We start from the raw sequence: 16991 nt of genomic DNA on the forward strand, positions 1-16991 counted from the left end.
AGTGTACCCTAGGGCCCACCTCAGCACGAATCCACAGGATTTAGGATTTGGTTAAATCTGAGGGGTTAGGGGTGGGGGGAGTGGGGGAAAGGAGGATTAGATTGGTTGAATTAGGTGTGTTAGTACTGGGCAAGAACAAAAGCCTGGCCATCTTGTATCACTCCAGACCCAAGATTGAAAAACCTAATGGAATGTCCTAGAATGTTCAAGATTGAAGCACACTAGAAGGTTGCATATTGAAGAATACTAGAATTTTCTAGATTGAAGAGCAGTACAATGCTCTCGATTGAAGAACCCATAGCTCCCGGACAGGGTATGAATATTTGAAGTGTTATTCCACTCTGGTGTCCTTTGGAGTTAGAAGATCATTACAGGAAGTGTATTGTCTCTTTTATTCAGTTAACACGGGATGGATGAAGCTAAGTAATGATAACATATTCACATATACTGTACGTAAAAAAAATGTATTAGCAATGTTCAGTTTGGGTGTTAATGTGGAAAGAAAATCAAAGGGTGAGGGAGAGAGGAGAGAGAGAGATTGGAAGGAATTGGTGAGGGAGAGAGGAGAGAGAGATTGGAAGGAATTAGTGAGGGAGAGAGGAGAGAGAGATTGGAATGAATTGGTGAGGGAGAGAGGAGAGATAGATTGGAAGGAATTGGTGAGGGAGAGAGGAGAGAGAGAGGTTGGAAGGAATTGGTGAGGGAGAGAGGAGAGAGAGAGGTTGGAAGGAATGGGTGAGGGAGAGAGGAGAGAGAGGTTGGAAGGAATTGGTGAGGGAGAGAGGAGAGAGAGATTGGAAGGAATGGGTGAGGGAGAGAGGAGAGAGAGGTTGGAAGGAATTGGTGAGGGAGAGAGGAGAGAGAGATTGGAAGGAATGGGAGAGAGGAGAGAGAGATTAGAAGGAATTGGTGAGGGAGAGAGGAGAGAGAGATTGGAAGGAATTGGTGAGGGAGAGAGGAGAGAGAGATTAGAAGGAATTGGTGAGGGAGAGAGGAGAGAGAGATTGGAAGGAATTGGTGAGGGAGAGAGGAGAGAGAGATTGGAAGGAATTGGTGAGGGAGAGAGGAGAGAGAGATTGGAAGGAATTGGTGAGGGAGAGAGGAGAGAGAGATTGGAAGGAATTGGTGAGGGAGAGAGGAGAGAGAGATTAGAAGGAATTGGTGAGGGAGAGAGGAGAGAGAGATTGGAAGGAATTGGTGAGGGAGAGAGGAGAGAGAGGTTGGAAGGAATTGGTGAGGGAGAGAGGAGAGAGAGATTGGAAGGAATGGGTGAGGGAGAGAGGAGAGAGAGGTTGGAAGGAATTGGTGAGGGAGAGAGGAGAGAGAGATTGGAAGGAATGGGAGAGAGGAGAGAGAGATTGGAAGGAATGGGTGAGGGAGAGAGGAGAGAGAGAGATTGGAAGGAATTGGTGAGGGAGAGAGGAGAGAGAGATTGGAAGGAATTGGTGAGGGAGAGAGGATAGAGAGATTGGAAGGAATGGGTGAGGGAGAGAGGAGAGAGAGATTGGAAGGAATGAGTGAGGGAGAGAGGAGAGAGAGATTGGAAGGAATTGGTGAGGGAGAGAGGAGAGAGAGATTGGAAGGAATTGGTGAGGGAGAGAGGAGAGAGAGATTAGAAGGAATTGGTGAGGGAGAGAGGAGAGAGAGATTGGAAGGAATTGGTGAGGGAGAGAGGAGAGAGAGATTGGAAGGAATTGGTGAGGGAGAGAGGAGAGAGAGATTGGAAGGAATTGGTGAGGGAGAGAGGAGAGAGAGATTGGAAGGAATTGGTGAGGGAGAGAGGAGAGAGAGATTAGAAGGAATTGGTGAGGGAGAGAGGAGAGAGAGATTGGAAGGAATTGGTGAGGGAGAGAGGAGAGAGAGGTTGGAAGGAATTGGTGAGGGAGAGAGGAGAGAGAGATTGGAAGGAATGGGTGAGGGAGAGAGGAGAGAGAGGTTGGAAGGAATTGGTGAGGGAGAGAGGAGAGAGAGATTGGAAGGAATGGGAGAGAGGAGAGAGAGATTGGAAGGAATGGGTGAGGGAGAGAGGAGAGAGAGATTGGAAGGAATTGGTGAGGAAGAGAGGAGAGAGAGATTGGAAGGAATGGGTGAGGGAGAGAGGAGAGAGAGATTGGAAGGAATTGGTGAGGGAGAGAGGAGAGAGAGATTGGAAGGAATTGGTGAGGAGAGAGGAGAGAGAGATTGGAAGGAATTGGTGAGGAGAGAGGAGAGAGAGATTGGAAGGAATTGGTGAGGGAGAGAGGAGAGAGAGGTTGGAAGGAATTGGTGAGGGAGAGAGGAGAGAGAGATTGGAAGGAATGGGAGAGAGGAGAGAGAGATTGGAAGGAATGGGTGAGGGAGAGAGGAGAGAGAGATTGGAAGGAATTGGCGAGGGAGAGAGGAGAGAGAGATTAGAAGGAATTGGTGAGGGAGAAAGGAGAGAGAGATTGGAAGGAATTGGTGAGGGAGAGAGGAGAGAGAGATTGGAAGGAATTGGTGAGGAGAGAGGAGAGAGAGATTGGAAGGAATTGGTGAGGGAGAGAGGAGAGAGAGATTGGAAGGAATTGGTGAGGGAGAGAGGAGAGAGAGATAGGAAGGAATTGGTGAGGAGAGAGGAGAGAGAGATTGGAAGGAATGGGTGAGGGGGAGAGGGAGAGAGAGATTGGAAGGAATGGGTGAGGGAGAGAGGAGAGAGAGATTGGAAGGAATGGGTGAGGGAGAGAGGAGAGAGAGATTGGAAGGAATGGGTGAGGGAGAGAGGAGAGAGAGAGGTTGGAAGGAATTGGTGAGGGAGAGAGGAGAGAGAGATTGGAAGGAATGGGTGAGGGAGAGAGGAGAGAGAGATTGGAAGGAATGGGTGAGGGAGAGAGGAGAGAGAGATTGGAAGGAATTGGTGAGGGAGAGAGGAGAGAGAGATTGGAAGGAATTGATGAGGGAGAGAGGAGAGAGAGATTGGAAGGAATAGGTGAGGGAGAGAGGAGAGAGAGGTTGGAAGGAATAGGTGAGGGAGAGAGGAGAGAGAGGTTGGAAGGAATGGGAGAGGAGAGAGAGGTTGGAAGGAATGGTAGAGGAGAGAGAGGTTGGAAGGAATGGTAGAGGAGAGAGAGGTTGGAAGGAATGGGTGAGGGAGAGAGGAGAGAGAGATTGGAAGGAATGGGAGAGAGGAGAGAGAGATTGGAAGGAATGGGTGAGGGAGAGAGGAGAGAGAGATTGGAAGGAATTGGTGAGGGAGAGAGGATAGAGAGATTGGAAGGAATGGGTGAGGGAGAGAGGAGAGAGAGATTGGAAGGAATGGGTGAGGGAGAGAGGAGAGAGAGATTGGAAGGAATTGGTGAGGGAGAGAGGAGAGAGAGATTGGAAGGAATTGGTGAGGGAGAGAGGAGAGAGAGATTGGAAGGAATTGGTGAGGGAGAGAGGAGAGAGAGATTGGAAGGAATTGGTGAGGGAGAGAGGAGAGAGAGATTGGAAGGAATTGGTGAGGGAGAGAGGAGAGAGAGATTAGAAGGAATTGGTGAGGGAGAAAGGAGAGAGAGATTGGAAGGAATTGGTGAGGGAGAGAGGAGAGAGAGATAGGAAGGAATTGGTGAGGAGAGAGGAGATAGAGAGATTGGAAGGAATGGGTGAGGGAGAGAGGAGAGAGAGATTGGAAGGAATTGGTGAGGGAGAAAGGAGAGAGAGATTGGAAGGAATTGGTGAGGGAGAGAGGAGAGAGAGATTGGAAGGAATGGGTGAGGGAGAGGAGATAGAGAGATTGGAAGGAATGGGTGAGGGAGAGAGGAGAGAGAGATTGGAAGGAATGGGTGAGGGAGAGAGGAGAGAGAGATTGGAAGGAATGGGTGAGGGAGAGAGGAGAGAGAGGTTGGAAGGAATTGGTGAGGGAGAGAGGAGAGAGAGATTGGAAGGAATGGGTGAGGGAGAGAGGAGAGAGAGATTGGAAGGAATGGGTGAGGGAGAGAGGAGAGAGAGGTTGGAAGGAATGGGTGAGGGAGAGAGGAGAGAGAGGTTGGAAGGAATGGGTGAGGGAGAGAGGAGAGAGAGATTGGAAGGAATAGGTGAGGGAGAGAGGAGAGAGAGGTTGGAAGGAATAGGTGAGGGAGAGAGGAGAGAGAGGTTGGAAGGAATGGGAGAGGAGAGAGAGGTTGGAAGGAATGGTAGAGGAGAGAGAGGTTGGAAGGAATGGGAGAGGAGAGAGAGGTTGGAAGGAATGGGTGAGGGAAGGGAAGGGGGAGAATAATCAAAGGCAAAAGAGGATAGAAGGTTGAGATGGAATAAGGAAACAATACTGGGGAAAAGGAGGGAGAGTGAAAAGCCAAGGGAGTGGAGAGAGTAACCAAAGGCAAGAGCGGATAGTGGGAAGAATACTTTCTTGGAAAAAGTATGGTTCAACAGTATGACTCAACGTTTTTAGGCTAGGATAATTAGGGCAAGTCCTCTACTGTCTCAATGAGCGTTGACATGTTCACATGGTGAAAAACATCTCCTTTGGAAGACGTTCAGCCTTGAGTGGAAGTTTGGTTAGCAACTTCCTGTCAGAAAGACCATATTGATGGATGATTATGGATTGGATTTGAGTATCGCTTTTTCAAAGTGCTCAAAGTGTCTGTAAGCGGACAAACTGAAGTTTGTTTTTTGTATAATAGACCCTTTGTAAATGTTGCAAATTTAATTCCATCCTAAGACCTGTTTATGCCCCTCCATTAAACACTCAGCTGGTTTAAAAAACAACTCCTTTAAGTCTTAATGGACTTATCGCAGCTTTGGCATGTGGGCTAGAGCGGGTAGTACACATGAATAAATAAACAGTCTAGTGCAGTGTAGAGTGTGTCCCATAACACCATTCACAGACAGAAATCTTTCATTTCATTTCCAACTTATTTTCATTTGCAATGTGTTTTTTGAAGTTTGTGTGTGTGTGTGTCCTGTACAGTACACAGTCTGGACAGCTCTCTGGGTGGCCTGGAATCTCTTCATCGTCTGTTTCTACCTGGATGTGGGAGGCCTGACCAAGGTAGGCGCTATTCTCTCTGACGACAGAGCAACTGTCCTACATCTTGGAGCTCCCATGACTTGTATCATCCGCCATTTAAAATAGTGTGTTTCTCTGTCTGTTTTTATGTTCATGTGTTCTCTCCTTGGTGCTCGAGAGACATTGAATAAAACATGTCATCCTAGAGAGGTGGGAACTAGTTGGTGGAAAATGTATTCCAATACCTTCAGTGTCAGGGTTCAGAGAGTAGAGAGCTCAGCCCCAGGAGGATGCCCCGCTGACCCCTGCCACAAGCACACACCCCCCGTACTAAATACCCATCCCCCACACCCCCGTACTAAATATCCATCCCCCACACCCCCCCCGTACTGAATACCCATCCCCCACACCCCGTACTAAATACCCATCCCACAACCCCCGTACTGAATACCCATCCCACACACCACTCACCTAAATACCCATCCCACACTACCCGTACTAAATACCCATCCCACACACCCCGTACTAAATACCCATCCCACACCCCTCACCTAAATACCCATCCCACACCCCCCGTACTAAATACCCATCCCACACACCCCTTACTAAATACCCATCCCACACACCCCGTACTAAATACCCATCCCACACACCCCTCACCTAAATAACCATCCCACACACCCCATACTAAATACCCATCCCACACACCCCATACTAAATACCCATCCCACACACCCCTCACCTAAATACCCATCCCACACACCCCTCACCTAAATACCCATCCCACACACCCCTCACCTAAATATCCATCCCACACACCCCTCACCTAAATACCCATCCCACACACCCCTCACCTAAATATCCATCCCACACACCCCTCACCTAAATACCCATCCCACACACCCCTCACCTAAATACCCATCCCACACACCCCTCACCTAAATACCCATCCCACACACCCCATACTAAATACCCATCCCACACACCCCTCACCTAAATATCCATCCCACACACCCCTCACCTAAATACCCATCCCACACACCCCTCACCTAAATACCCATCCCACACACCCCTCACATAAATACCCATCCCACACACCCCGTACTAAATATCCATCCCACACACCCCTCACCTAAATACCCGTCCCACACACCCCTCACCTAAATACCGTCCCACACACCCCTCACCTAAATACCCGTCCCACACACCCCTCACCTAAATACCCATCCCACACACCCCGTACTAAATACCCATCCCACACACCCCTCACCTAAATATCCATCACACACACCCCTCACCTAAATACCCATCCCACACACCCCTCACCTAAATACCCATCCCACACACCCCGTACTAAATACCAATCGCACGCACCCCGTACTAAATATCCATCCCACACACCCCTCACCTCAATACCCATCCCACACACCCCGTACTAAATCCCCATCCCACACACCCCATACTAAATACCCATCCCACACACCCCATACTAAATATCCATCCCACACACCCCTCACCTAAATACCCATCCCACACACCCCTCACCTAAATACCCATCCCACACACCCCTCACATAAATACCCATCCCACACACCCCGTACTAAATATCCATCCCACACACCCCTCACCTAAATACCCGTCCCACACACCCCTCACCTAAATACCGTCCCACACACCCCTCACCTAAATACCCGTCCCACACACCCCTCACCTAAATACCCATCCCACACACCCCGTACTAAATACCCGTCCCACACACCCCTCACCTAAATATCCATCACACACACCCCTCACCTAAATACCCATCCCACACACCCCTCACCTAAATACCCATCCCACACACCCCCGTACTAAATACCAATCGCACGCACCCCGTACTAAATATCCATCCCACACACCCCTCACCTCAATACCCATCCCACACACCCCGTACTAAATCCCCATCCCACACACCCCATACTAAATACCCATCCCACACACCCCATACTAAATATCCATCCCACACACCCCTCACCTAAATACCCATCCCACACACCCCTCACCTAAATACCCATCCCACACACCCCTCACCTAAATATCCATCCCACACACCCCTCACCTAAATACCCATCCCACACACCCCTCACCTAAATACCCATCCCACACACCCCTCACCTAAATACCCATCCCACACACCCCTCACCTAAATACCCATCCCACACACCCCTCACCTAAATACCCATCCCACACACCCCTCACCTAAATACCAATCCCACACACCCCTCACCTAAATACCCATCCCACACACCCCTCACCTAAATCCCCATCCCACACACCCCGTACTAAATACCCATCCCACAAAGCCCTCACCTAAATACCAATCCCACACACCCCTCACCTAAATACCCATCCCACACACCCCTCACCTAAATACCCATCCCACACACCCCTCACCTAAATACCAATCCCACACACCCCTCACCTAATACCAATCCCACACACCCCTCACATAAATACCCATCCCACACACCCCTCACCTAAATCCCCATCCCACACACCCCTTACTAAATACCCATCCCACACACCCCTCACCTAAATACCAATCCCACACACCCCTCACCTAAATACCCATCCCACACACCCCTCACCTAAATCCCCATCCCACACACCCCGTACTAAATACCCATCCCACACACCCCATACTAAATACCCATCCCACACACCCCTCACCTAAATATCCATCCCACACACCCCTCACCTAAATACCCATCCCACACACCCCGTACTAAATACCCATCCCACACACCCCGTACTAAATACCCATCCCACACACCCCTCACCTAAATACCCATCCCACACCCCCCGTACTAAATACCCATCCCACACACCCCGTACTACATACCCATCCCACACACCCCGTACTAAATACCCATCCCACACACCCCTCACCTAAATAACCATCCCACACACCCCGTACTAAATACCCATCCCACACACCCCATACTAAATACCCATCTCACACACTACGTACTAAATACCCATCCCACACACCCCTCACATAAATATCCATCCCACACACCCCTCACCTAAATACCCATACCACACACCCCTCACCTAAATACCCATCCCACACACCCCGTACTAAATACCCATCCCACACACCCCGTACTAAATACCCATCCCACACACCCCATACTAAATACCCATCCCACACACCCCGTACTAAATCCCCATCCCACACACCCCGTACTGAATACCAATCCCACACACCCCGTACTAAATACCCATCCCACACACCCCTCACCTAAATATCCATCCCACACACCCCTCACCTAAATACCCATCCCACACAACCCTCACCTAAATACCCATCCCACACACCCCTCACCTAAATACCCATCCCACACACCCCTCACCTAAATACCCATCCCACATACCCCTCACCTAAATACCCATCCCACACACTCCGTACTAAATACCCATCCCACACACCCCTCACCTAAATACCCATCCCACACACCCCTCACCTAAATACCCATCCCACACACCCCTCACCTAAATAACCATCCCACACACCCCATACTAAATACCCATCCCACACACCCCATACTAAATACCCATCCCACACACTACGTACTAAATACCCATCCCACACACCCCGTACTAAATACCCATCCCACACACCCCGTACTAAATACCCATCCCACACACCCCGTACTAATTACCCATCCCACACACCCCTCACCTAAATACCCATCCCACACACCCCTCACCTAAATAACCATCCCACACACCCCTCACCTAAATAACCATCACACACACCCCGTACTAAATTGTAACGACGTTCGTCTGTAGAAGGAGAAGCGGACCAAAATGCAACGTGATGGTTACTCATGTTCTTTAATGAAAAAATGAACTATACATGAAATAACTTAAATATACAAAACAACAAACAGACCGTGAAAACCTATACAGCCTATCTTGTGACAACAAACACAGAGACAGGAACAATCACCCACAAACACACAGTGAAACCCAGGCTACCTAAATATGGTTCCCAATCAGAGACAACGATAATCACCTGACTCTGATTGAGAACCGCCTCAGGCAGCCATAGACTATGCTAGACACCCCACAAAACCCCAAGACAAAAACGCACCACAAAAAACCCATGTCACACCCTGGCCTGACCAAATAAATGAAGACAAACATAATATACTACGACCAAGGCGTGACATAAATACCCATCCCACACACTCCGTACTAAATACCCATCCCACACACCCCGTACTAAATACCCATCCCACATACCCCTCACCTAAATACCCATCCCACACACTCCGTACTAAATACCCATCCCACACACCCCTCACCTAAATACCCATCCCACACACCCCTCACCTAAATACCCATCCCACACACCCCTCACCTAAATACCCATCCCACACACCCCTCACCTAAATACCCATCCCACACACCCCTCACCTAAATACCCATCCCACACACCCCGTACTAAATACCCATCCCACACACCCCTCACCTAAATACCAATCCCACACACCCCTCACCTAAATACCCATCCCACACACCCCTCACCTAAATAACCATCCCACACACCCCGTACTAAATACCCATCCCACACACCCCATACTAAATACCCATCCCACACACTACGTACTAAATACCCATCCCACACACCCCGTACTAAATACCCATCCCACACAGCCCGTACTAAATATCCATCCCACACACCCCGTACTAAATATCCATCCCACACACCCCGTACTAAATACCCATCCCACACACCCCTCACCTAAATTCCCATTCCACACACCCCTCTCCTAAATAACCGTCCCACACACCCCTCACCTAAATAACCATCCCACACACCCCGTACTAAATATCCATCCCACACACCCCTCACCTAAATAACCATCCCACACACCCCTCACCTAAATACCCAATCCACACACCCCTCACCTAAATACCCATCCCACACACCCCTCACCTAAATAACCATCCCACACGCCCCTCACCTAAATAACCATCCCACACACCCCGTACTAAATTGTAACGACGTTCGTCTGTAGAAGGAGAAGCGGACCAAAATGCAACGTGATGGTTACTCATGTTCTTTAATGAAAAAATGAACTATACATGAAATAACTTAAATATACAAAACAACAAACAGACCGTGAAAACCTATACAGCCTATCTTGTGACAACAAACACAGAGACAGGAACAATCACCCACAAACACACAGTGAAACCCAGGCTACCTAAATATGGTTCCCAATCAGAGACAACGATAATCACCTGACTCTGATTGAGAACCGCCTCAGGCAGCCATAGACTATGCTAGACACCCCACAAAACCCCAAGACAAAAACGCACCACAAAAACCCATGTCACACCCTGGCCTGACCAAATAAATGAAGACAAACATAATATACTACGACCAAGGCGTGACATAAATACCCATCCCACACACTCCGTACTAAATACCCATCCCACACACCCCGTACTAAATACCCATCCCACATACCCCTCACCTAAATACCCATCCCACACACTCCGTACTAAATACCCATCCCACACACCCCTCACCTAAATACCCATCCCACACACCCCTCACCTAAATACCCATCCCACACACCCCTCACCTAAATACCCATCCCACACACCCCTCACCTAAATACCCATCCCACACACCCCTCACCTAAATACCCATCCCACACACCCCGTACTAAATACCCATCCCACACACCCCTCACCTAAATACCAATCCCACACACCCCTCACCTAAATACCCATCCCACACACCCCTCACCTAAATAACCATCCCACACACCCCGTACTAAATACCCATCCCACACACCCCATACTAAATACCCATCCCACACACTACGTACTAAATACCCATCCCACACACCCCGTACTAAATACCCATCCCACACAGCCCGTACTAAATATCCATCCCACACACCCCGTACTAAATATCCATCCCACACACCCCGTACTAAATACCCATCCCACACACCCCTCACCTAAATTCCCATTCCACACACCCCTCTCCTAAATAACCGTCCCACACACCCCTCACCTAAATAACCATCCCACACACCCCGTACTAAATATCCATCCCACACACCCCTCACCTAAATAACCATCCCACACACCCCTCACCTAAATACCCAATCCACACACCCCTCACCTAAATACCCATCCCACACACCCCTCACCTAAATAACCATCCCACACGCCCCTCACCTAAATAACCATCCCACACACCCCGTACTAAATTGTAACGACGTTCGTCTGTAGAAGGAGAAGCGGACCAAAATGCAACGTGATGGTTACTCATGTTCTTTAATGAAAAAATGAACTATACATGAAATAACTTAAATATACAAAACAACAAACAGACCGTGAAAACCTATACAGCCTATCTTGTGACAACAAACACAGAGACAGGAACAATCACCCACAAACACACAGTGAAACCCAGGCTACCTAAATATGGTTCCCAATCAGAGACAACGATAATCACCTGACTCTGATTGAGAACCGCCTCAGGCAGCCATAGACTATGCTAGACACCCCACAAAACCCCAAGACAAAAACGCACCACAAAAACCCTGGCCTGACCAAATAAATGAAGACAAACATAATATACTACGACCAAGGCGTGACATAAATACCCATCCCACACACTCCGTACTAAATACCCATCCCACATACCCCTCACCTAAATACCCATCCCACACACTCCGTACTAAATACCCATCCCACACACCCCTCACCTAAATACCCATCCCACATACCCCTCACCTAAATACCCATCCCACACACCCCTCACCTAAATATCCATCCCACACACCCCTCACCTAAATACCCATCCCACACACCCCGTACTAAATACCCATCCCACACACCCCTCACCTAAATACCCATCCCACATACCCCTCACCTAAATACCCATCCCACACACCCCTCACCTAAATATCCACCCCACACCCCCCGTACTAAATACCCATCCCACACACCCCGTACTAAATACCCATCCCACACACCCCGTACTAAATATTCATCCCACACACTCCGTACTAAATACCCATCCCACACACTCCGTACTAAATACCCATCCCACACACCCCTCACCTAAATCCCCATCCCACACACCCCGTACTAAATCCCCATCCCACACACCCCTTACTAAATCCCCATCCCACACACCCCTCACCTAAATACCCATCCCACACACCCCGTACTAAATCCCCATCCCACACACCCCTTACTAAATACCCATCCCACACACCCCTCACCTAAATAACCATTCCACACACACAGATACACATACAGACACACACACATCCCATACCTACTTACCCATCCCACACACACGGATATATATACAGACACACACACCTACTTACCCATCCCACACACACAGATACACATACACACACACACCTACTTACCCATCCCACACACACACACACAGATACACATACAGACACACACCTACTTACCCATCCCATCCCACACACACAGATACACATACACACACACACACACACACACCTACTTACCCATCCCACACACACACACACACACACACACAGATACACATACAGACACACACACACACACACACACACAGATACACATACAGACACACACACACCTACTTACCCATCCCACACACACAGATACACATACACACACACACACACACCTACTTACCCATCCCACACACACGGATACATATACAGACACACACACCTACTTACCCCTCCCACACACACAGATACACATACACACACACACACACACACACACCTACTTACCAATCCCACACACACACACAGATGCACATACAGACACACACCTACTTACCCATCCCATCCCACACACACAGATACACATACACACACACACACACCTACTTACCCATCCCACACACACACACACACACACACACACACAGATACACATACAGACACACACACACCTACTTACCCATCTCACACACACAGATACACATACAGACACACACCCCTCACCTACTTACCAATCCCACACACACAGATAGACATACAGACACACACCTACTTACCCATCCCACACACACAGATACATATACAGACACACACACCTACTTACCAATCCCACACACACACACAGATACACATACAGACACACACCTACTGACCCATCCCACACACACGGATACACATACAGTCACACACACCTCATCCGCCCACCGACAACTCTATAGCCCCTGACGGACTGCCAGACACACACCCTGACAGGTCTCCTGAGTCTCTGTTTCCGTGCCGACAGAAAGTGTTACATTTGATTATGATTATTATTTCCCTTCTCTGCTCCCAATTTATTTGAGCAGTTTGATCTGAGTGCTGAGAGTCAGGTATACTGCATATGTCCTTGTTCTCATGACAGTGAGTTATCATAAGTTCCATAGGTTGGACCGACCCTATTTCAGCTATACTGCATATGTCCTAGTTCTCATGACAGTGGCTTAACACTGGGGTCCTCCCTGTCTGATGTGGAGTCACACTTAGGCTATGTGGGGTTAAATGAGCTCCTCATCCAATAAGAGGACTAACACACAAATGGACAGTCTGTGCCTGTGTGCCTGTGTGTGTAAGTGTGTCTTTGTCTGGTGTACACACATATTTATCCAGTTAGAATCTTGGGTTGTATTCTGCCAAAGCTCACACTGCTAAGGAGAGATCATGACATTGTGATAAAACATGACAGGAGATGTGAGTGGTTTTCCTTTGTACTTCTATCAACTTCACTATATAGAGTTTTCACACAGGCCCAAACTATGACTGCACTTAGCACACTCCAGTCTGGTTTCTCCAGATCTCATCTGCTCCCCCGGGGTTCCTTTTAGCAGGTTAAGTCTGGATTTAGGTTTATTGGGATCCCCATTAGCAGCGGCTATTCGTCTCGTCTCGTCCGTCAAACATTTTCCCTCCACTATCTTCACATTCTTTTTTCTTTATCACTTCTTTCCTGTCACACCCTGGCCTGACCCATCCTCCTCCATTTCTTTCTGCTCCACTCCTCTGCTTTGTCTTTGGTCTATTCCCTCCCTGTACTTCTGATCTGTTTCTCTCCATCACACTCAGATGGACTCCGTCAGTGATGGGGATCGACATTGATCTCTCAGTGAAGATGAATACTCATGCCTAACATAGTTAGATTGGCGATTGGTTGTGTGTGTGTGTGTGTGTGTGTGTGCTCGTAGCGGGCCCCAGCTCTGCCTGGTCTCAGCTGTTTTAATGAGGTGTGTAGAGGCCAGCAGCTGGGGGCTGGGCTGTAACACAACAGAAGGAAATAGCCTGGCCTCCCAAAATGCATATGGTAGCCAGGAGACGAGACAGCTAATGGACAACACACATACTGATCCTGATTCAGGCCTCAACCAAACCCTCTATGCACCTCCCTGCAGCGATGTGTGAGAGTGAGACCAAACCAAACGACCACGAGTAAAACTGGGAAGAGACACAGGGGGTATGCTAATTTGGTATAGAGCAGACCTAACTCACTCTATTAAATGAATCAAAACAGGAACATTTTACATTTGGCTAGAAATTCAAAAGGAAATGAGTTCAAAAGAGAAAAATGTCCTCCTGTGTGCTACCTATATCCCCCCACTAGAATCCCCACACTTTCATGAAGACAGCTTCTCCATCCTGGAGGGGGAAATCAATCATTTCCAGGCCCAGGGACGTGTACTAGTCTGTGGCGACCTAAATGCCAGAACTGGACAAGAACCTGACTCTCAGCACACAGTAGGACAAACACCTACCTGGATGTGACAGCATTCCCTCCCCCAAATACTCCCCTAGACACAACTACGACAATATAACCAACAGAAACGGGTCACAACTCCTGCGGCTCTGTCGCACGCTGGGTATGTACAAAGTCAATGGTAGGCTTTGAGTGGACTCCTACAGTAGGTAGACCTATAGTTCATCTCTTGGTAGTATTACCGTCGATGACTTTATCACCGACCTTAACCCAGAGTCTCTCAGAGCCTTCACAGTCAGCCCACTGACACCTCTATCAGATCACAGAAAAATCACAGTCTACTTTAAAAGAGCAATAAGCAGCCATGAGGAGGCATCGAAGCTGAACAAACTGCATACTATTAAGACATGCTATAGATACATGGAGGGTAGTGGAGAAAATGACCAAAAGTGAAGGTGTAAACTTAGGTGAAAGATATTATTCACTGCTATCAGCTAACAAATACAATTTAAATTCCAGCAGAAAACCTAAGACAACAATTTTAAATGGTTTGATGAAGAATGTAAAAACCGAAGAAAGAAATTGTTGAACCTATTGTGGTGGTTCATTTCTTTACTATCAAATGAGGAGAGACAAACTTATCACACAAGTCAGAGTTCTACTGAAACTTGTAAGGCGTGCGTACTGGCGGTAGAGAAGTCAGGCGCAGGAGAGCAAAGACTGTTCCAACGGCGCAGTTTAATGATAAAAATCACTGTGAACAAAACACAATAATCACAATGGGACAAAACCCCAGACATAACGTGTACAAAAACACAATACCGGACAAGGTCATGTGGGGAACAGAGGGTTAAATACACAACATGTAATTGATGGGATTGAAACCAGGTGTAACAGTTCTCTTGTGGTGAAGGAGAGTCGGACCAAAATGCGGCGTGTAGATTGCGATCCATGTTTAATAAACAAACGTAAAACGCGAATCAATACAAACACTACAAAACAACACAGAGACAGGAACAAGGACACTAAGGACAATCACCCACGAAACACTCAAAGAATATGGCTGCCTAAATATGGTTCCCAATCAGAGACAACGATAAACACCTGCCTCTGATTGAGAACCACTTCAGACAGCCATAGACTTAACTAGAACACTAGAAAGCTACAATCCCAATACATACACACCACATACAAAAACCCATGCCACACCCTGGCCTGACCAAATAAATGAAGATAAACACAAAATACTTCGACCAGGGCATGACAGCAGGTGTGTGGGAAGACCAGACAAAACAAATGCAAAAATGAAAGGTGGATCGGCGATGGCTAGAAGACCGGTGACGTCAACCGCCAAACGTCGCCCGAACAAGGAGAGGGACCGACTTCGGCGGAAGTCGTGACAAAACTAAATCTTTATTAACTTATTAATAAGGGAGCAGGTCAATACAACACACAAATATAAAGTGAATCAATTGAGTGCTCTACGATAATGATGGCTGGTCGACGAATCACCCCCAGATCATTCGTTGAGAGCCCCGATACAAAAGTTCAAAGGTATTTTATAGCCAAGATACACCACTTTCAACCTACATGACTAATGGAACATAAAACTCAACATCCAAATTAGGATCTGTCTCCAGGACAGAAACACATTTAGACCCAACCAAAAAGATAACTTTTTGACACACTGGAAAAAAATCTACCAAAAAATTGAGCAAATTTGAATGCTATCTGGCCCTAAACAGAGAGTGCACGATGGTAGAATACCTGACCTGTGACTGACCCCAAATTAAGAAAATCCTTGACTATGTGAGCATAGCCTTGCTATTGAGAGAGGCCACTATAGGCAGACCTGGCTCTCGAGAGAAGACAGTCTGTGAAACCACTGCCCACAAAATGAGGTGGAAACTGAGCTACACTTCCTAAACTCCTGCCAAATGTATGAACATATTAGAGACGCATATTTCCCGCAGATCACACAGACCCACAAATATTTCCACTGTTAGTCGAAAGTGTGCAATCACAGCAGCAATATATGTGACCCGTTGCCATGAGAAAAGGGAAAACAGTAGAGCACAAACTGTAAATACAATCCATATTTATCTGTTTATTTTCTCTTTCATACTTCAACTACTTGCACATGGTTACAACACTCTACAATAATGTAACATTTGAAATGTCTATATTCTTTGAAAGCGTTTGTGAGTATAATGTTTACTAACGGTTCCCTTGTTTATTTCCCTTTTGTTTGTCTATTTAATTAGCTTTTGCAGTGTAAATA

General features: G+C 47.7%; 1 protein-coding gene across 3 annotated transcripts in view; it reads left to right on the forward strand.

Moving 5' to 3' along the window:
• LOC109871462 (sodium/potassium transporting ATPase interacting 3) overlaps positions 1 to 16991 on the forward strand; it is a 207502-nt gene that overhangs the window by 62360 nt on the left and 128151 nt on the right. For all 3 annotated transcript variants that reach the window (XM_031806926.1, XM_031806928.1, XM_031806927.1), the window contains exon 3: positions 4907 to 4987. In XM_031806926.1, coding sequence (XP_031662786.1) covers positions 4907 to 4987 — 81 coding nt within the window. The remainder of the gene's footprint in view (positions 1 to 4906; positions 4988 to 16991) is intronic.

The sequence above is a fragment of the Oncorhynchus kisutch genome, linkage group LG27 (genome assembly GCF_002021735.2).
Source record: "Oncorhynchus kisutch isolate 150728-3 linkage group LG27, Okis_V2, whole genome shotgun sequence".
Lineage (NCBI taxonomy): Eukaryota > Metazoa > Chordata > Actinopteri > Salmoniformes > Salmonidae > Oncorhynchus > Oncorhynchus kisutch.